The following is a 22162-nucleotide window of genomic DNA, read 5'->3' as shown; positions in this document are numbered from 1 at the left end:
TTGCCCTTCAGAAGGCTAAATTTAGTGGACCCGTGGTGACTGTATGTGCCCCTGTACTGAGAACACGTGCATTATTCTTACACGCTTTATGCCATCAGCTGCATCACATCCGGCAGAACGGCAGGATGTTCTATTTCCTTGTGAAATAGCATCCTGTCGCATGACTTTGGTATCCGTTCTTCTTTGAATATTCTCCACATGGCTATAGCGACCGTTCCAAGCTGTTTTGTCGACACTTGTATGGGCTATAACGCATGCAATGTACGACACATGTGTCTTTTCATTTCGGGAAAATTTACAGATGGGCATGACTTTTCGTTTCGGCGTGAACCATAAAAGGAACGCTGTTCCATGTCAAACCTGGAGTCCGTTGCATTCAATCGCGTAGTAGTCAACATGGTGACCCTTATTCTTACAGCTATTGCATCACTGCTGGCTGCGATAGAAGCAGGATCTGGTAAGTACTGTCCCCACGTTACTGGAGTAATTCAGCAAAGATTCTCGAAAAGTGCACTTTCATTAAGGAACTGTTACCTTCTAGGTGTGCTTCTTGCGGGAAAGCGATTGCAGTGCGTAACGACAATGTCGACAGATATAGCTCGCTTAGCGCAATATTTAGGTCAGAATATATTCGCTAAGAAACAATTTTCAGTGTAAGAAATGCGTCTAACAGTTTTTGTGAATAGTGAGGAAGGTCTAGAAGGAACCTTCACTTAAAATTTACTAAGTGGGTCTTGGAGAACTAATCGACATTCCTGAGGTGAAGTTAACTCACGAATACTCTGCTGTAACTATTTATTGTTCAGTACTCACTAGAGTAGCGATGCACACTTTTTTTTGCTTAAAGACATGTTGTCGGTTGACAAAGTGTTAGTGGCATCGCTAACCGGTCCACTTTTTAAAAAAAACTATTTTTGTTATCAATACCTTAATTTGCTTGTAGTACCAGGAAATAGACCAATTACCATGCTGCATTTAGATGAGCATGAATTATTGTGATGTCGGGCGAATTTAATGCAGCTTAGCACTAAAGCTTTCCTTGGTTACAGTTGTGCCTTGTTGATACACGGAGAAACATTTTTGTGCGGCAACTGGACAATAAAATTAGCGTAATCGTGCGATGGGCTAGTTTGCATTACTGAAGGAGAAAAATGCCCTCACGTTATTCTTAATCTAATCTCATCATGCCGGCGAATACTTTTGGTCTCCTTGTTATGCAATGGTTCCTGACTTATTGCATAGACTCTCGCACGAAGTGCTCAAGTATTTATCAAAATTGCTTGAAGGCAACCGTATTTAAAAAACTTCACAGATCTCACTTATCTTGGGTGTCCACTTCAAGTGGAACAGTAGGCTATTCGTGGCCTATGTCATTTTTAGTGCTTCGAGCCAAGTATTGTGACTTGTACGAACCTGCTCGTGTATTTTGAGTAGTTTTGTATATGCCACGTTGGTAGGCCAGTATTTAACGAAGGTTCTTTTTCGGGGCGGTGGGGAAAAGGTATGTGGCGAGCACTTGCCGAAGGGTCTGAATATTTGATGAGAACACCCATTTAACAAAAGTACTATATTTAGGAAGCCACAATTGTGGCGGTGGAGGCAAAGACCTATTCCAGGGTAGCCTAAGATATAACGCACGAAGTAGCAAATCACTCGTGTGAATCTTATGTATCCAAACTCAACAGAACGCTGGTTTAAAGGAATGTGGCCACTCTATGGATCAAGGCGGTTTTCGAGCTGCAAGTCCTCTGTGCGATAACTAAGCATCCATACAGCACTGAAAGTTCACAGGTTATCTCTTGGTGTCTGTCGAGATAGCACCCACTCCAGCGCTCCCGAACATGCCCTTGCGTGAAAAATTTTTAGATGCTGCATGGGCGACGTACGTAGCACACCCCCACCGCCAACCGATGCTCCTTCGCCTGACCAAGGAGGCCCGGTGCGTTTCCTTTCTCAATGAGGAGTCGTGCACTGCTGGCCTCACACATGCATTGTTTGATGTATGCGTTGTTACTCACGCATAGATCAAACAATGCACGGGGTGATGTTATTGAAGGTTCACACGGAACATGATGTCAACGGCGATGGTAAAAAGGTGGAAAGTTGCCGAGAGTGTGCATGTCACTTCTTCCGCATTGAAACCAGCACTGCAATCTCATTTGTTTTAAATTTCCTTTTTTTGTTGTTTTGTTACACGCTCAAAATGCGTTGATAATTTTTATGCCCAGGAAGTACACGAGACACACGTGAATAAAGTTTGCATATGGCTCCTTTGAATTGGCGATATTTGTGAATACAAATGAGTTGCATTTGAAACTATCCTACAGTAAGTAAGCAAGCCTTGCCTGGCGAAGTACCTTCCAGTGGCAGCTTCAAAACTGCTCCAACTCACGATTAACAAAAAAGGATACCATCCCACCTTGGGCACCCGGAGTATGCTTCCCTAAGTTAATTATTTTTATGTTGTGGTTGGTCAGCGGCAACTTCAAAAATAGATCCCATGCTCCGTAGAGCCAGCAGGCAATAAAAAGGCTTTCACACTCGCCGTCATGGCTACGAGTTGCGCTGACTAATCCTGCTACTTCTACACGCTGCCCCGCCGCGGTGGTCCAGTGGCTAAGGTACTCGGCTGCTGACCCGCAGGTCGCGGGACCGAATCCCGGCTGCGGCGGCTGCATTTCCGATGGAGGCGGAAATGTTGTAGGCCCGTGTGCTCAGATTTGGGTGCACGTTAAAGAACCACAGGTGGTCGAAATTCCCGGAGCCCTCCACTTCGGCGTCTCTCATAATCATATGGTGGTTTTGGGACGTTAAACCCCACATATCAAGCAATCAGGTGGTCGAAATTTCCGGAGCCCTCCACTTCGGCGTCTCTCATAATCATATGGCGGTTTTGGGACGCTAAACCCCACATATCAATCAATCAATCAATCAACCCCTTTTACACGCCAAGATATGCCAAATGAGGTGGATCGAAGGGCGACCACTCCTGTGACTCAGTCAGTATGGAGCATCGGATGATTTATCCCAAATTCGAAGGTTGTCTGTTCTTGAACTTTCATAAGAATTACTGCCAGTAACTTTCCTTGTACTTATTGGGAAATGTTTATTAATTTTCTTTCAGGTTGTGTCTAACAAAAAAAATCTTTAAATATGACATCTTTCGTTTATTTTTACTACGGTAATTCTTCTGAGCCGCAAATAAGGTAACGCTACCTCCCATTGAATATGTTCCTGTTCTTTGCAGCGCCCTGCACTAGCCTCACTGTGCCTGACTTTCTAACTGCTGACACGGTAAGCTGTTTTATATGCATCAACCGGCCCCGTGTCAGACATCAGTGGATAGTAACAAGTCTAGCATATTCTCACCAAAGCGCTCCATTGGCGCATGTTGCTGTGGTGCACACTGGGCTCATGCTGCAATTACGAAAATCTGGAAGCCCGGGTACCTTCGTTTTTATCACCACTCTCAATACTGCTTTACCCTCAGTTTCACATCGTTTCATGCAAGGTTTTTCGGGTAATTTGCACCTATTATTGTCATCCGGAAAGGTCACTACGGGTGGAGGCGATCAAAGCAGTCTTCAGCTTCTTGAAGGAAACAGACTTGCACTGGTGGTTATAGACTAAAACTGCTATGATGGCTGTGCAGTGCGACTTTGTGTGTGTGTGTCCTCTCCTTTATTTGTTCCCATCTTTCTAACCCTCTAATCCCTGTCCCCAGTGTAGGGTAGCATACTGGTCTTTCTAGACTGGTTAACATCCATGCTTTACCTCTCTCATCTGTTTCTTTCTTGCCGTCTTGCATATATTATTCGAAAATAAGTACATATGCTGCACGTGTCGAACTGGCCCCTGTTGCACCCGAAGGTTCTCTGCATCCCAACTGCTGCTACTCTGGAGTTGAGTTGTTGGGACCACGCCATTACCCACACCGGGGACCCAGGTGGAAGACGCTAAGCATGAAAACAACTGAAGAGGAAAACTTTGCAGAGTTTTTTTTTTTTTTTACAATGTTCACAGGCGAGCACTTCGCCACACTACAAACATCTAGACGAATAGTTCGTCGTACATCGTGATGATCTCGTGTCGAAGGCTCTCGAAGCGCCCCGCAGAGATCGGTTATGAAGGCTCCTTTTTCCCCAGATCTAGGGATAAGGGAATGACTCCGAACGACGCTGTCCAATCATCACTGGACACGCCATTTTCGACGGTGCTGCCCACACCCGCCCAGGTAACGTGTTTGACAGGGGCGTAGCGACGACACCATAGCTTTGGCGTCAAGGTGCTCCGTGTTTTAGGTTAGAAAACTACTGGGCGATGGGTGCCTGCTCGTACTATCGTTTGCATCAAAAGGGTCGCCGCTCATCACGCTCAATCAGCGGGGCGGTGCTGCAATCCACGCTGACACCACTTTTTCTTCAAGGAAGGTGTCAGCTTCAAAACAATTTCGGTCGTTTCGTTGTGCACATTGCGGCATCGCGATTTCAAGGCACCCCACTTCAGTGGTATGGAGGACAATACTCATATACAGACAGCTGTCAGCAGTCCCGCAGCTCTTCGGCTACTTGTCCACGGAGCCACAAACACTCCTTTGTCTTTGGCTCAGGCGCTGGTTCTAACTCTGTTCGGCGAATCGGAATGCGTGAAAGCGCGAAACATAGAGAGAAAAAAATGAAAGAAAAAGAAATAAAAAGAAAGACCAAAGAAGCCGTTAGGAAAATCACCGGGAAGAAACAGAGAGAAATTAAGGCAAGAGCGTAACAAGATACAAATGTGTGGAAAGAAGGAGACAACTCAAATAGAAGCAGACACAAAGAGAGAAAAAGATACAGAGCTAAAAATGGAAGAGAGATAAAGAAGGAAAGAAGCAGTGAAGTAAAATGAATAAAATAAATATATAAAGATAGAGAAAACATAGAAAAAGAAAGAAAGAGACATCAGTAAAAGATGGTGAAGAAAAATAAAAAAAATGAATATGTTAGATGGAAACGGAGAGCGAAATGGCTGACAGAAACCTACGGAAAAGGGACAAGTAGGGATAGAAAGCGTGAAATACAAAGAAATCATTAGAGTGAGAAATAAATAGATGGGAAGTAAAGGGAACAATACAGTACAAAAAAGACAACGCAAATAGGGTGACTCAAAAAAGCCAAGAAAGCAAGAAATAATGAACAGGAAGAGGGACTGCCACCAAGCTATGCTGTTACTTTAGGCTCAGCTACCATGTCTTTCAAGTTGGCGACTCTAGGTAAATATATCCACTACAAAAGTTGTAAGCGTATTCAATAAGTCGGAAAATTTCATTCATCCTCAGATAGCTGCCCATGTTATAAGTTTGAATATAAACGAAGACTTTTTTATTAAAGCCAAGAAATAGTACAGTAGAATAAAATATTCGAAAAAGTTTACAAAATTTCTAAAGACACACAGAATTCTCCGCTTTGCTGTATCGCAAGTCTAGCAGCTTGCCTGAAACTGACTGTTTGTTTTAAATAGACAATTTAATGCAGTGTTCACGGTAAATTTACGAGCATGTACAGCGATAATTAGACAACACAAACTTCGCAGCTTTTTTTCAACTGTGTCTCCACGCGGATGACGTGCACTGAGCACACGGGCAATGAAAAAAATCGGGGAGGATGTAAATACGAGTGTTATGTGCAAACAAAGTGGTGTGGAAATTCGTCCGACTTACGCAACGTGCGCGTTTTTTGACAATTAAAATTTCTTTCTTTTCATAAGCACAATGAAGCTACTCATGCTAAGGTTGATAGTCGATAGCGGTTGCACACGGTACAACAAGATAGCGGTTTGCACGGTACAACAAACCTACCTTCTCGGCAACTTGGTTTCCCATCAAGATAGTGCTGTAAAAGTCGTTTACCGAATTTCGCTTGAAAAAAAAAGTGTACTCAGAATTTCATTTTTGATTACCAGACTCACTGCTATGATGAACAGCCTCTTGACATCTGCACACCGTACAATGTAAGTCATTCCTTGATTTTTCGCAGCAAAATATTATTTCACCATCTAAAAAATGTCTGAAGCACAATATATAAAGTATGTACATAATGAACGAAACGCTTAGAAGTACAGAAGCTGGGACAAGCATGAAGATACTTAGTATCTTGCCTGTTTTTGGCTTTTAAGTACCTTCATGGAAAGATAAAGTACCCATGAGTGCACGATCAAATGAGGTGCGTTTTCCATTCTTGAACAGCACCTCACGAAGTATTGTGCCTGCCGTAAGTCTTTTTCAGTGTTAGCCTAGTATATAACATGAACTGTGATTAGCTGTACGCGTACTTGTACCAAAGAAGAATGACCAAATAAGCCGTTCCCCAAGGTGAGATGGCGAAAATGAGTTTCACGAATGTAACGCATGCCATGTACATAAATCTTGATACTCCAATAAAATTTGCTGCTGGGCAAGTTAGTTCACACTTGCTGACTAAAGATAGTGGCGTACAAACTACACAAGTACACAGAAGGCACGGATAAGCACAGTTGGGATCTCGTCTATGTCTTCTGTGTCCTTGTGTAGCTTGTGTTCAGCCTTCTTTTCCTACGCACTTCATCGTCCACTTCTTTCATGGGTTCTTTTTCTCGCTTTGGAGAAATAGAGTACTTGGTTCATTAAATAAGAACTTTGAGTGCAACAGCATTGTCGCCTCTTCTTTCGTTATCTTCTTGAGAGGAGATAAACTTTGCTTATGTGGACTGCCATGCGTTTTAATCTAATGTTTTCTTGGTTGTAAATGTTTCTTTGCACCAAGTTTTCCGCAACAACCTGACCACACGTGCACTTCTTGATTTTTCAGGCAAACGACACGGAGAAAGTACGCGAACAAATCAATGTAAGTGCTAATCAGCTCTGATAGCCTTTATCTGATCCGTAATAAACGTGAGTAAACCCTCAATGAAGCGAAGCGTTTTTCTCAAAGTAATCAGTCCCTCTGCCTAAACCATGAACCTAATCGTTTCGCAAAGAGTATGGTGTGAATTTGTTAAGCTTGAACTTGGGAATTTGTAAAGCATATTGTACGGAAATGTATATTTTAAATAGGCTTACAACGCTTGCAATTCTGATTGTCTCGAGCCCTATATAAATATATGGCATGTTTAACCCTAACCGCACCTGACTCGTGCGTCCTATTTACATATAAAAAGGTATTCGAAGCCTTAGCTTAAGACGCATGTGAACTTGTCAACGAATAACTAGCATTTATTCCGAGCAATGAAGAATCACTTCCGGCGTGTTTTTGAGGTGGTACTCAGGCTGACGTCACCTCGTTTAAAAGACGGGCTGCGCTTATTGACATTATTAGGTTCTTTGCTGTAAAAACGAAGCATGGTACCACGTAAGTGCAAATAATTGTGTTGCCTTCAATCGATGGAGAGAGACGACGCTAGGGGGCCAATCGAAGCAAACGTGCCTCGCGTGAGCTCCCGCCTCGACGCCTCAGCTCACCCGGAAAACCTCATTGCCGCCACCTATAAAGTACTGGACCATTTTCTACTAATCAAGCGCAGTCGGTGGATAACCGGTTTTTAACCGTAAGTCCATATTTCCTGAAAGTCTGCTTGTTTGAAGATCCAAGGCGAAGAACGCTGCTCTAAGCCTAAGCGGCGTCGGGCCGTTGGCCGGACGAAACGCTACTCACGTTTCCGCGCAACGCGCGAGAATGGCTGACGACGACGCGGCTGCGTCAACCGGAGCCACGACATCGATCGAAGAAAAAGCTCAAGGCGGAGAAAATGCTACCAGCGTCTCGCAAAAGAAGCCTTTTGACAACGGGGGATGGTTCACTGCAACGTACCACAACTCAAGGCTGATCGCCGTTCCGGAGACCGGGGCCGAAGCGGTAGACAAATCAGCGTCGAGACAACCTAAACAGAAAGGGAATCCTCTTCGAAAAGAGAAACTGCCTCCACTGCCGAAAACAGACTTCAAGGTCATCATTAGACCGAGGGATGGGCTGAACATCAGTCAATTAAGCACGCATCAGATGGCGCGCGCTATAACTATGGCATGTGGTAACCCAGACATCTGCAACGAAGGCAACCTGCTTATACGGCTGCGCAATGGATCCAACATCGCCATAATCAGCACGCTAAGCATGGAGACCGCCAACATTGTGCACAGCCTTCGAAGTCTACGTTTTGGTGCAAAAGACTATGCAGTGATGGCTTACGTAGCCGCGCCGGACAACTCGTGCAAGGGTGTGATTCACGGACTGGACTCCGGGACCACGCCAACCGAATTACTAGCCCATCTTCGGGTGCGTACCCAAGGAGTGAAAATACTTTACGCAAGAATGCTTAGAAAATCCCAAAGTGCCGTCATTACCTTTGAGGGCAAGATCGTCCCGCGCTATGTTTACTACTACGGTGGTGAAACACGGTGCTACCTCTATCGATCATCGCGGCAAGTTTGCTATATATGCTTCAAGCCTGGGCATAGGGCATACGTATGCCCAACACCAGACGCTGTTGTCTGCTCAAATTGCACCGAGCCAGTCATAGAGGACGGACACACCTGTGAGCCCCGGTGTGCACTATGCAAGGAAGCGCACCCTACGCGGGCAAAGGAGTGCAAGGAACGCCTCAGGAGACCGAGAAGCCCACGACCAAGAACAAAAGAGCGGACGGCCGCCGGAGCACAAGGCGCCGATGGACGCGGCCGGGCCCGGAAACGCTGGTTCAGCAGGGATGGAAGCTCACCATCCAGGTCCCGATCAGCATCGAAACCACGGTCATGGTCGAGATCGGCGTCTAGGACCCGCCAGGCTCCAGAGAACAAGAAAAAGCAGCAGAAGAAACCCTCCACCAGGAAGGAAGACGACGGTATGGTGAGCAGGAAAGCGTCTTTTTCCTCTGCCTCTCCCACTGCTCCAAACAACATGAATACACAGAGAGTAATAGTCGGTAAGAATGGCAGTGCGCCACCTAACGACGAAGTAAAAGATTTAGGGCAGACTATTCAGACACTCAGGGCAGAAAACGCCGAACTCTGGCAGAAACTAAACGATCTCATAGATAAACTGAAGGCCCTGAGAACAGGACAAACCAATGCTAACCCCCAATCAGACTTAACGCTGACAGCCACCGTAGGGCGTCAGGAATTCACAACTACCATGGCTGCCATAAAAAATGCCCTAGCAAATCTTGGCAACCTCATCTCTAACATCTAAGATGAGGTGCGCAAGGATAGAGAACGTCTGGTGCAACTCACGGCCATGAAATCCAGAGGCAAACCCTACGCTCGTTCATCACCTGAGTATGGCGAACAACCGTAAATGCTCGGTCAAGTTGGAAACCCTCGAAATGTGACAGTGGAACTGTCGTGGAATCCGTCGAAAGCAAGGTCTTCTGAATAAATACATCAATAAATGCACAACTCCACCAGACATCATCGCCCTCCAGGAAACCGGCTGCTCACCGAAACTCACTGGCTTTTCGGTTTATGAGGGTCTTGGCCAAAGTAAGGTCGCTACTTTGGTAGCCAAAGCGGTCACCGCAATCAGACATGACATCGATGCAACAGACATTAATCACGTTCTCATTGAAATCATAACAAAACAAAGAACCGACGAAAGCATATTTCTCCTCAATATCTAGCCCAAACCCGAGGAGAAGCGCAAAAGCAGTTCCGTCGAGCCCTGCACAGTTTTCAGGGAACCAACTCCCAGCTGGCTGATAATTTTTGTGCTAGATACCTATGTCGCACCACGGGTCCCAACAGGAACGCATATGAATACGCAGGTAGAGAAAACAGTCAGCTCGATGCCCCTTTTGAAATGTGCGATCTGAAAGCAGCACTGAAAAAATGCGCAGGGGCACTGCCCCGGGTCGAGACCGGATCACGGTAAAACTGTTAGCAAATCTGTCAGACGATTTTTATCGGCATCTATTGTAGTACATTAACGCGATGTGGGATGGCCAACCACTGCCAACTGAATGGAAAACAGCAGTTGTCACATTCATCCCCAAACCAGGCAAGAAAATCAGCACGGACAACCTCAGACCTATATCATTAACTTCATGTGCCAGCAAATCGATGGAAACAATGGTTAGAGACCGTCGCGCCACGTACCTCGAGAGCAAGGGGCATTTCGAAGATTCCATGTTTGGCTTTAGGCCACACCTGTCTGCGCAAGATATCCTCTTGCAACTAAAACGAGACATTATCCAACCCATTCCCTCGACGCACAACGACAGAGCGATCCTTGCACTAGACTTTAAAGGCGCATTCGACAACGTTAAACATGAAAGCATCCTGAAAAACTTGAGTAGTGTCCATTGCGGTAAGAAAATATTTGCCTACATCAGAGACTTCCTCTCCGAGAGACTCGCGTTCATTCGCATAGATGACGAGGAACATGGACCATTCAAAATGAGGACGCGGGGTACCCCGCAAAGAGCTGTCCTGTCTCCGCTGCTATTCAACATTGCCATGATGAAGCTCCCGCAAGCATTGGCAGTAGTGGAAGGAATATATCATGCAATATACGCTGATGACATAACAATCTGGACGAATCGGGGCAGTTTAAGAGAAATTGAAGACCACCTGCAGCAGGCCGCCTCCATTGTGGAGGACTATGTGGCCCAATGTGGGTTGCAGTGCGCTCCATCCAAATCTGAATTCCTGCATATCAGAGAAAACATTAAAGACAGGACGACCCTGAACTTGATGGCATCAGGATCAACAATACGAGAGGTTTCAGAACTACGAATCCTTGACCTTCTGATTCACAACAGAACAAAAAACAGTACCACGCTAGACAAGCTACGGAAAATTGGAGAACAGGTAGGGCACATGATCCGCCGAGTGTCAAACAAGCGCGGGTGGCTACGAGGAAGGGACGTGATTCGGCTCGCCAATGCTTTTGTAACTAGCAGGATTCTATATTCAATACCGTACTTACGAATGACTAAACACGAAGAGAACAGAGTCGATGCTATTCTTAGGAAAGTAATTAAGCGCGCACTTGATTTACCCATCAGCACTTCAAATCAGAAACTCTCTGCATTGGGTGTCTTTAACTCTATACAAGAGCTCCAAGAAGCCCCCCTCACAAATCAATATACGCGTCTTACGCAGACGCCCCCTGGGCGGCGCCTACTGGATCGCCTCTTGATCCGGCACGAATGCGAAATCGAAAACGCGGAGGGTATTACTGAACTTTGGAGAACAAAACTCTGGGTGTCCCCGCTTCCCCGCAATATGACCAGGGAGGCGCACCAGGGTAGAAGGCAACCGCGCGCTGATGCACTTGAACAAGGACTTGGCTCCCGTAATGGGTCTATTACGTCGATGTGGCCGGGCCGTCACCTAGGGGATACTACACGGCGGCGGTAATACATCAAGGAACACAGGTGGACGGCCTCACTTTCAAAGCCACAAGCTCAAGTAAGGCGGAGGAGGTGGCCATTGCACTGGCAGTATCCCATCCAAACTCAAAACAAATAGTTACAGACTCTCGAAGAGCCTGCGAGAGCTATCTTGCAGGAGAAATCTCTCCATTGGCTAATAGAATTTTAAAATTCAGCATCAGGAACCGCGATCCTACCCCAAAACGTCTTATATGAACTCCGGGACATCAGGGTCTACAGGGTAACGAGGCTGCACATGCAGCGGCCCGCGTACTTACTTCCCGGGAAACTCCCCGTTCCCCTGATAGACCTGAACATCCCACACCTTTAACACGGTTTCGAGAAATCAAAGAATACTACATTGAGCAACGCGGCTTGTATCCCGCACCAGCGAAGGGACTCTCGAAAACGGAGGAGCGCATCCTGCGGCGCCTACAGACAAATACGCTGTTCTGTCCAGCCATACTAAAATAATACGACCCAAAAACAAGTGGACAGTGCCAGTACTGTGGCGAAGTGGCCAACACTTACCATATGGTCTGGGCCTGCCAAATGAACCCAAAATTAACCCCCTTTCCCAACCCCACCAAAGAGGACTGGGAGACGACCCTACTCAATAGCTCCACACTAGAGGAACAGCGAACTCTAGTTAAGCGGGCTCGGGTGGCGGCCTCGACTAATAACGTCCTAATAATGTCAGTCATAAGGCTGTGCTAGAGGGGCTTAGCAAATTAGGCTGTGGAAAGCGAATACACAACTACATCAAAGCTTTTCTCAGTAACAGAACCGCCACAATCGGTATAGGAGGCATCCGCACTGATACGTTTGATACGCCCACAAAAGGAACACCCCAAGGTTCTGTGATATCGCCGATGTTGTTCAACATCGTTATGATTGGCTTAGCTCGGAACCTCAAAAACATTGAAGGACTCAGACATGCCATCTACGCAGATGATGTTACAATCTGGGTGACAAGAGGATCTCTAGGCCAAAAACAAGATCTTCTGCAACGCGCAGCTGATACAGTTCACGACTACGTGCGTCAATGTGGCCTCGTCTGCTCTCCAGAGAAATCAGAAGTTCTGAGAGTCTACAGACGAGGATACGATCTGCAAAACTCCATAGACGTCTATATAGGTGGGAAGAAGATTCCAGAAGTGTCCCAAATCAAGATTCTCGGCATGTGGATACAAAGCAACTGTCGTGTAGACCACACCATCAGACAGCTGTCAAACACTACAGCGCAAATCACGAGGATGATCACCAGAATCTCTAACAAAAGACGGGGTCTGAAGGAGGAGGACACTTGTGGGCTTGTACAGGCCCTCGTGGTCAGTAGGACTGTTTGCAGCGTCCCCTACCAAACACCACTCCCACAGGAAAAAGAACAATTAGAGGCAATCCTCAGAAAAGCCTACAAGTGCACCCTTGGTCTACCTGTCAGCACCTCGACAGAGAAATTCCTTAAACTCGAGATAAACAACACAGTGCAAGAACACATCGAGGCGCATCTTGTTGCGAAGAAAATGAGATTAATGTTGACTGCTACGGGCAGGCATATGCTGCAGACATTGGGCATGAGAGATGCTTGCGGAGAAATCAATAACACGGCTAGCATACCAAAGGACATTCGCCAGATCATTGAAGTCAGCCCAATACCTCGAAACATGTATCCAGAAATCCATAAGGCTCGAAGAAAAGCCAGATCAGAAGCACAAGAAAAAAAAATTGCCCGCAGCTTCCCTCGGGGGAACACTGAGGAGGATGCGGAGCATATAATTGGTTAACGGGGTGTTAAAGTGCGACTTACTTGGGTCGATGGCTAAATTGGTTAACGTGGTTGTGAAATGGGGTGTTAAATTGCGACTTACTTGGGTCGATGGCTAAATTGGTTAACGTGGTTGTAGGAGGGGGTGTTAAATGACTGAACACGTACACACGTATGCGAAAGGGCGGCGCTGGTCGAAGGGACGTCGATCATTGTGTTTGTGGATTCGTTGGAATTCATTTCACCGCGACCTTGGACGTCGACGCGCCGTACAAACCAACCGACGAGCGGCAACTGAGCGAGCGAGCGCCGACCTTGAGTATATACACAGCACGACGGCGCATGCACTGTCAGCTGTTGAATGTTCTCGAAGCGCGACGCCACATGCGCGTCCACTGGAGAATCAGGAGAATTGTAGATGTCGAACGCGGTGTGTAGAGGAGGAAGGGTGCACAGATGGTGGAGGAGTGAAGCGCGCGCGGTGTGTAGAGGAGGAAGGGATGCACAGATGGTGGAAGAGTGGGCGACGGCGCGACGGCGCATGCGCGCGCGTCAGCTGTCGAATGTTCGAGAAGCGGTGCGGACGGCGCCCTACAAGGCGCGAGTATAAGATGCTTCCGCATCTAAAAATTTCAAGGCGAGAACCAAAGTATTGTACGTTGACGCGACCACATACAGAGAGCACTCCGGGACAGTTGTAAGCGTTGTTGATCACCAACTTAGGGAAGTCAACAGCGCTTCGATCAAAAGCAACAACATCCTTGAGGCTGAGGAAGTAGCGATCGCGCTCGCCATCACACACCAGAGCGAATAGTCTACTACATAAATAGTTACAGACTCGCAAGAAGCGTGTCGACGGTACAGCAGCGGACGCATATCCAGTGCTGCCATCCGCATACTCAAGGGAAGAAAAATCAACTTTTCGAGCTGCTCCATTACGTGGACACCAAGCCATGAAACTGTGACAGGGAACCAGCGTGCCGACGCCATTGCCCGAGAATACGCCGACCGACCGGGGGGCGCACAACGACGAGGAACCAGCCACAGTTACAAGACGCTATGGAGCAATTTTAGAACACCAGAGAGCCCTCAGGAGGATATACCCCCCTCCCCACAAAGACCTCAACAGAGAGCAGTCGGTTGCCTGGAGACAGCTGCAGACTAATACGTACCCCAATCTCAGTCTTCTGAGTAAAATCTGTCCGGGAATATACACCAACAAATGCCCGCTATGCAGAGAACACCCCACACTTTACCACGTAACATGGTCCTACCAACACACACAGGTAGTGCCAAGAAACTGTACACCAACACCGGAGCAGTGGGAGGCTGCGCTGTCCTGTTCTAAGCCTGAAGAACAGCTCAAGCTGATCGACAGAGCTTGCAAGATGGCGAAGGCCACAGGGGCCCTGGACTGAGGTCTCCACCTTCACCGTAAGAAAGCTATTTGTAATAAAGTTTTGCATTCATTCATTCATTCAATCGATGGAGGATGGGCCTCACTGTGCCCTAGTTTTTGTACGTCAAAGGGCCCGCGACACAGCACAGAGATTCGGTATTTCTGTTCCGACGTGAGAGCGGCCCGCAAAGTGCTAAAGCGCGTTCCGAAGGACCAAATAAAGTTCATCCATTCAACCATTAAATGTTCTTTTTTCTTTACAGTTGAACAGAGAACGTAACTGTCTACCTAAATGCATTAGTGCCTCTTTCAATCGACCTATTGCTTATCACTCCTCGAAAGTAGTGACGTGTTTCGCAGAGATCGAGTGCAGGCATACGATTTCTTCGTACACTCTTCAAATGCTTCCAGTTTGAAGCGCAATTTTTGGTTAATTGTTTTCGTGCTATTACTTCACTTCAACATTTTCTAAGCCTATTTGTTTTTAAATCCACACTGGTTTTCTTATACACGTTCATGTTTGTTTACTTGCTGTTTATTTGTCTTATTTGGCGGCCCCGCCGCGGTGGTCTAGTGGCTAAGGTACTCGGCTGCTGACCCGCAGGTCGCGGGTTCAAATCCCGGCTGCAGCGGCTGCATTTCCGATGCAGGCGGAAATGTTGTAGGCCCGTGTGCTCAGATTTGGGTGCACGTTAAAGAACCCCAGGTGGTCTAAATTTCCGGAGCCCTCCACTACGGCGTCTCTCATAATCATATGGTGGTTTTGGGACGTTAAACCCCACATATCAATCAAATCATTGTCTTATTTTGGCGCTACACTACAGTAAGTAAATGCATATACAAACCAAGATTAACTAATGTGGGCTGTAATAAAAATGCTGCGCATTGTCACCATCTCTCAGCAAGCCGTGATAAAGCGTTCAGAACAGTCAATTGCGATTGATAATAGAATTATTTCACGATCACTCTCAGTGCACCAACTATGACGTCAACTACAAGGTCCTCGCCCTGACACTGGCCCTCGACGCTTCTGTGGCGGCAACTCTCCCAGAAGAAGACCGCAACCAAAGTTACGGTACGTTCCTAAGCGTCCGTAAAAGCCAAAAAGAAAACACGGTCAATAGGAGTGTACAATGGGCAATAATGAATCGCATTGATAACCCGTACGTGCTTTCATACACGATATTATTATGGGTGCACTCGGTTCTCTATCAGAGGGCGGGAAGCTCAAGTTTAATCACGATGCCCCTCCCTTCTGCAGGTTGTAGGTCAAACACAAAAACAAATGTCCACAACCAATGGGAAAACAAAAATAAAGCGAGGTCGTGCTCTTCACAAAGGCCTGCAGTTTGTCCTAAGTTTTTCGAGAATGGCGCGGCGTGAACATTTCTTCGAATTAAACCAGTGGTCCTTGGTTGTCACAGTAAAAAAAACGTGTGTAACCACAACTATAGGCTAAAAGTGGCATGAATGGTCTAAGTAAAGATGCAAGGCAGAATAGGTGCCCCCTATAGATGATTAGGGGGGAAAGGATCGCTCGTTCCTGCCCCTATTGCGTGCTCCATTGACAGTGTTGACATCTTACGAAAACGCTCCAGTGGGTTTTAAGGCCCGTAATCACAAACCAACCTTGGCCTTTTCTCACGTTTTCTTCAAGTTTCTGTACTCTCTGTGGCGTGTGTTATAAGCGCACAGAAATGGTAACAGGGTAGAATATAGCAACAAGATTTCTTCAAGTATACTAGCCTACTTTGAACAGCAAGAGCAATAACGGCTTAAAACCGATGAGGAAAACTCTAGGTAAGGTTGAGGTTGGTTTATGAATACGGGTCTTAAGTATACAATGCCGTCAGTGTTCGTTTTCAGCCAGTTTCACTGTCAGGCGTAATTTTTCTGTCATTTTTTTGACCAACTTACAAAGGGTGCACTAGTTGCCTCCGACAGATGGAACAAGCGCCTGCAACAAAATCTTTCCGTGCTATGTTTAATTGATGTTTTGAAGCAGCAATCATCACGACTGCAAAAAGAAAGAAAGCGGTGTGGATAAAGTGGAAACCCGTCTGTCATGAGTAGCGCTACTGTTGCGGTTCGAGAACTTTGAGCTTTTTTTTTTTGGGGGGGGGGGGAATAGTCACTTGGTGGAAACAAATTGAAAACTTCAGGGCTAATCTACACACGCGGAGATTCCTTTTGGTTAGTTCCCATTTCAGCCTTTCGATTCCTCTCTCAGTCACTTGATCCATGGTTGAAAAATTCGTCAACACTCAAAAAGCACTAGTCATCGTGGTATCAGAACGCAAATGCAATCAAGGGGCTCCATTCGGCAGTGATGATCCTCTAAAGCTGTCATATTTGAGGATCAGCCTACATTGTCGGCAGTTGCCCTCTCCACTGTCCCAATGATGTGCTTGACTTAACCTCGCCGTTATTCTTACATTATCATAGTGTAGGCTCTCAGAACAGAACAAAAGGTTTGGCAGAACTTCTAATACTGGCAAGGCCGACACAGTCAACATTCAATGTCTTCTCCTCATTGCACGCACTTCTCCTCTTGTAGGTGTTACAGAGTTCATTGTGCAGTGGTGTTCCAGTGGATACGCTCTTCCAAGGCATCTCTACAATTACACATGTGAAGAGTACTTGGCTATGGTACCCGTTACCTGTGACGCTCCGGTTACCTTAAGTGTACCTGACGTCAACGGCCTCGGCAAGGTAAAAACAACTACTTCACTCGTTTGCAGCAAGACTGGTGCTTCAACATTTCTGCACTGAAAAGTTTTATTTCGATGAGGACATTCAAGTAACGCTCCTCTGAAGGCTAGTTTGCCTGCCTTCATGACAGTTCATGCTACCAAAGATCCATGTAAGAACAAATAGAACAGATTGTGTATATTTGTTTTGTACCTGTCCTTCATGAATCCGTGGTAGCGCAATAAGATATGAAAAGATAATAAACATCCTGAGAAAAAAACTCCTCGTTTGATGAAAAAGTGCCTTAATCCAGCTATTTAAAAACGATCCAATGACTTTATCTTGTTGCTTTATCGCGCTGCTAAATCATTTCATTTAGTTTTTTTTTATATGAAGTTAGAACACTGCAACGAAAATGACCTGGCCTTCTAGAACTTAACCTTAACCAGTAAATCTTAACCAGCAAATCTTAACCAGTACGTCACATTCATTGATTGAAGAAGGAGCTAGCTGGTTTAGCATGCTTGCGGAGGGAGTGGGCGATAACCGCAGAGCAAAAAGCATGAACACGTGGACGCTGTTCGTGTGTATCCAATTTTTAGTACCCGGTTATTCTCTAAGGTTAACGTCTGCAAGGCCTTGCAAGGTCCAAAAATGTGTCGCTAATATACAGCGAGCAGAATATACAAAATAGATAACAAACACATTCCTAAAATTGAAGTAGCGATATATAACCATTCATGAGGGTGTCAGTGCGGTTGCTACTCACTTCGACAGTGTATGCCTTTTACCAGGTTATATGCTCAGATATCTGGCGAAAGGGCACCACTTTACTCTAAACTGTCAAAGCCATAGGAGCTTAAAAGCTGGAGTCGTAAGCTAAGCAGGTGATATCATCGTTAAGCCTGATTAAATCTGATGTGGAGGTGCATCATAACTTATTCACTGATCGATAGTTCAAAACTCGGAAAGAGGTGTATTTATTTTGCAACCTAAGAAAAATCCGAGCATGCAATGGCAGCTGAAGGGGGTGATAAGCAGTCACCCGTACCTTTATTGGACGTGTCGCTATCGCGTCAACTTCTGAAAGGCAGAGCTTATGTGTCCCCCAATGCTTTTTTCACAGTGCGCTCAGCGAAACAAGATCGCAAACCTATGCATGGAAGGAGACAATCTCACTGTAAGTAGGACATATTTTCACCAATCTCGCGTAATTATCTTTTTAATAATAAAACTTACGTTAATAATTACCTAAGCAACGTCTTGATTTAGTTCAGCCCGTACCGTATGAGCTTCGACAAATGTACATTTCTTATTTTCTGCAATTTTCTCCGCTTACATGTCCACTCAGTCACAATAGCTGCATTAACGAGGGCTCTATAACCTACAGGAAGCTGAAGAAAGACAACTGCAAAAAAATTTCTTTTTTGAGTGTGCTCCACTTACCCCAATAAGAGCTCGCACAAACATGAACCGTGAAGTTGGGATGCATCCATCATCATTCATTCTCAAACATTTCTTTTATCACTATCGCTTAGACTTCACTCTACACTTCCGAGAATACTGGATGTCTAAAGCGTGCAATATTTGTTTTGGGTTGTCAGCTTCAAGTTCTTCCATTCTACTTGCTGTACTTATAAGGCTGACTTGAATGAGAATATAGTTGCGAGTGTTCCTTTAATGTTATGGTTGTCTGTGATGGCGTGCATTTGAGCGCACAAATTTTGGTATATGTTACTTGTTTTGTGCGTGTCTCAAACGAATTTTCTATTTTTGCAGTGGCAAACTTTTCTGGACCTGATTAACTTGATAAGGGTGCGTTGATCTTTTTTTAGCACTCTGCCAGGCTGTAATGAGGATGGCTGTGTAATTTGCAAGCCTAGGTGTGATAAGTTACTACACGAAGTAGCTAACAGTTGTTTTGAATTTCGGCATAATTTTGGTGAAATTTACGGATGTTAGATCAGTTTCAAAAGTATGATTTTAGAGGAGCTGTTTACTCGGCATGGTTACAATAGGTGTTGAAGTTAAATGATTTATTGTTTGCTTCATATCAAATACTTTTTCAATGCGGAACATTTTATAGTCGCACCTAGTCAAAAATTTAGCGTCGGTAGCCCCGTCGACTCCTCCACTGCGCATGCTCGCGTCTCGTCAGAACTGTTGCTCCCTTTCCCTTCTCTCGCCTCGCAAGGCCGTCGCAGGCAGCGTCGGCTAGTGAAAAACCGGTTGCTCGCGCTGCATAACAGTTCACTGGCCACCGCGTATATCTAGGCACTGGGTCACTTGTTTGTATACGGGCGTCTTGCCTTTCGCTTGACTTGACGCTTTGCTCGACTCGAATATATTCTATGAAAGCAACAGTACCTTCAACAAGTAGTTGGGCACAACCCAGCATCAGCGTCTCACCACTAGTTGAAGGCAACGCTTCTCTTTCGTTCAATAAGTAAGAATAATGAAGAGGAAATAACAATTAGGCATTCCCAAAGCAAACCCACTTGCGTAAGATATACCTACCATTCGGCAGCGCGTTTCCTCGAGTTCCCCCTCATCGAAGATGCGGGCTGCGTTTTTTTAACCCAAGAGTAAGGGAAGAAGTTGTAGACTGGCCCCAGTAGCGCAATCATTATGTGGAAACATACTGGCTTTCGTCATATATTACTGGGACAGCGTTAAAGGGCTCATTTCTCAAAAATCCGGCGTCGTTCATTGTGAGCGAAAATTCAACATCCTTGCGTGACCAAAAAAATGGAGAAATATACTAAGAAAATAATAATAAAAATTCTTGGTATGAGTGGGTGTCGAACCTGGCTCGTTTGCGTGGCAAGAAGGTGTCCTAGCTGAGGAGCCACACCTCTGCTTGTGCTTACAGTGAAGATCACTTCTGCTTGAAAATGCAGTGAAAGTAACTTTCAAGGTTTACAAACACGCGTCCTGTATACAGGCTTCGCAATGCAATATGATATATTGCGGTTATAACGCGTGTCACAAGCGTACATTGCCATCAGGAGTCAGAACATGGGATTATCACAATGACTTTGTGGTTTGAAGCCAGTCGCTCACTACACAAGGCGCACACGTTACAGCACCTATTCCCTTAAGACCACGTAGTGACTGTACAGCAAGTTCGAAAAAAAAAACTCGTGGACAAGTGTTGCAAGTTCGCACTTAGGACAGGATATCGCTATCGCGTGCAACTCTTAAAAGCGAAGCTTAAGGGTCCCCAATGTTTGTTGCTGATACCAGATAAAAATATACATATAAAAAATGAAACTAAGTGTACATTACTCGATAGCTTTGAAAGATACGCGTATGGTACTGCTGATCAGGTCAGTACAAAAAATTTGTCGTAAGTAAAGAAGACGTAGATGTGTGCATTTAGGCATGGTGTTTGTCACGACGTCATCCTAATGGTAGCTCCATCAGCCACATGCTTTCCTGCGGTCCCCAAACATGCGTTTTTTAAAATATGGTTCGCACAATACATTGAAAAATACTAATGTAGAAATTCATAGTTAATGCACTGTTCGGACAATGATATATGTCGCAGTTGGCTTGGCGATAAAAATTTCCAAAAAGAACATGTCTTAGAACACGTAGTACGCCTTCCTCCTATGATGATTTTTGCGGCGAATATACATGAGGTATGGCAATGCGCGAAACTTCATTTTAGGGCAATCACTAGGAGGAAGCCTAGACGTATCTATACTTATTCATAAGACAACACTAATTATGGTGGCTAAAACACTTTATTGAACTTTTGCCTCATTTCAGTGTGTCTACTTCAGCATCATACCCACCCTTCCATTTCCGGAGTATTGAGAAAGGTGCGGCCAGGCGCTCGAAGGACGCACAATGCACTACACCTTGCGCACCTGTAACCGTACCCACCTGTTTGTTGCGAAAGTAAATAAAGTGCTCCAAATGCAACGATTCCTCATTGGCTCCATTATTAAATGTCTTGATTAAATCAAATTGCTGGAGACCTTGGGAAATGGTGCGTGGCACATGCGACGCTGTCCTGTGCAACTCGAAAAGGTCCTCGTGTGAGCCGTGCAAAATCATGACGAGCCCATATTCCCGACGAAACCAAACAGCGTGATGAAGATACTTGACGTCCATGGCAGCGCGCCACGGAAACAATACGAATAAATGCGTCTAACGTTTTCAGGGAATCAGCATTTGTCGTCGAAGAAAAACTCACGCACTTCTTCGGAGTCGAATATTGGAGCCTGTAACCTGGCTTTTGCTTGTATATAAAATATCGTTTGGCGTCTCTTTCAACAGGGTTACACAGAGAACTACACTTTTTCGATGCAGGCGAAAATGCTGTAGGCCCGTGTGCTTAGATTTGGTGCACGTTAAGGAACTCCAGGTGGTCGAAAGTTCCGGAGCTCTCCACTGTGGTCTTCCATATTCATATGGTGGTTTTGGAGACGTTAAAACCTGCATATCAATCGATCAATCAATTAATCAATCAATCAATCGATCGATCGATCTATCAGAGAGCTGCACTTCATAAAAATAAAAATTATCCCCTGAAGACGAGAAACGTAGTAACATTCACAAAATATTGTTACGTAGTTGTTGCTATCAGTGTCGACTAGAGGACGCTTCTAGTCATAGAAGAGCTCGAAGTGTGTCGGGCTCTCAACCGATTGCGTTTCGCTTGCCTGAGAGCATATGCAACTTCAACTGCCTTTGTACACGTATCAATTTGGTGGAAGTGCTGGGTACGTCTCCACGGAAGTCGGAGCTGCATCTCTGCAGCGGACATCACGTCGGTTCCGCTGCTATGGCTAACGGCAGTGCACCTGCCGCTCAGACACCAGTGCAATACGTGATGCCTCCACTACGTGACCCGGGAGTCTATCGACAGTGGTACCAACAACTACGTAACATTAACCGAAAATCATAACCAGTTG

At 45.6% G+C, this 22162-nt stretch overlaps 1 protein-coding gene across 1 annotated transcript; it reads left to right on the top strand.

Annotated features, from left to right (window-relative positions):
- Positions 1-306: 306 nt before the first annotated feature.
- Positions 307-21170, top strand: LOC119186923 (uncharacterized). Its single transcript, XM_075870565.1, has 9 exons — positions 307-457; positions 3248-3294; positions 5941-5988; positions 6825-6860; positions 15519-15621; positions 17104-17258; positions 18364-18417; positions 19017-19052; positions 21012-21170. Exons 1-9 carry the CDS (start codon positions 352-354, stop codon positions 21057-21059), a joined length of 633 nt encoding a protein of 210 aa, XP_075726680.1. The 5' UTR covers positions 307-351; the 3' UTR covers positions 21060-21170.
- The last annotated feature ends 992 nt before the right edge of the window (positions 21171-22162 follow it).

Source organism: Rhipicephalus microplus, chromosome 8 (assembly GCF_043290135.1).
Source record: "Rhipicephalus microplus isolate Deutch F79 chromosome 8, USDA_Rmic, whole genome shotgun sequence".
Taxonomy (NCBI): Eukaryota; Metazoa; Arthropoda; class Arachnida; order Ixodida; family Ixodidae; genus Rhipicephalus; species Rhipicephalus microplus.
This window is presented reverse-complemented; position numbering and strand designations above follow the sequence as displayed.

Coding starts and splice junctions, on each gene's coding strand:
- LOC119186923 (XM_075870565.1), top strand. CDS start 352: ATGTCAAACCTGGAGTCCGTTGCATTCAATCGCGTAGTAGTCAACATG. Junction 6,861..15,518: donor AAGTACGCGAACAAATCAAT/GTAAGTGCTAAT, acceptor GATCACTCTCAG/TGCACCAACTATGACGTCAA. Junction 15,622..17,103: donor AGACCGCAACCAAAGTTACG/GTACGTTCCTAA, acceptor CTCCTCTTGTAG/GTGTTACAGAGTTCATTGTG.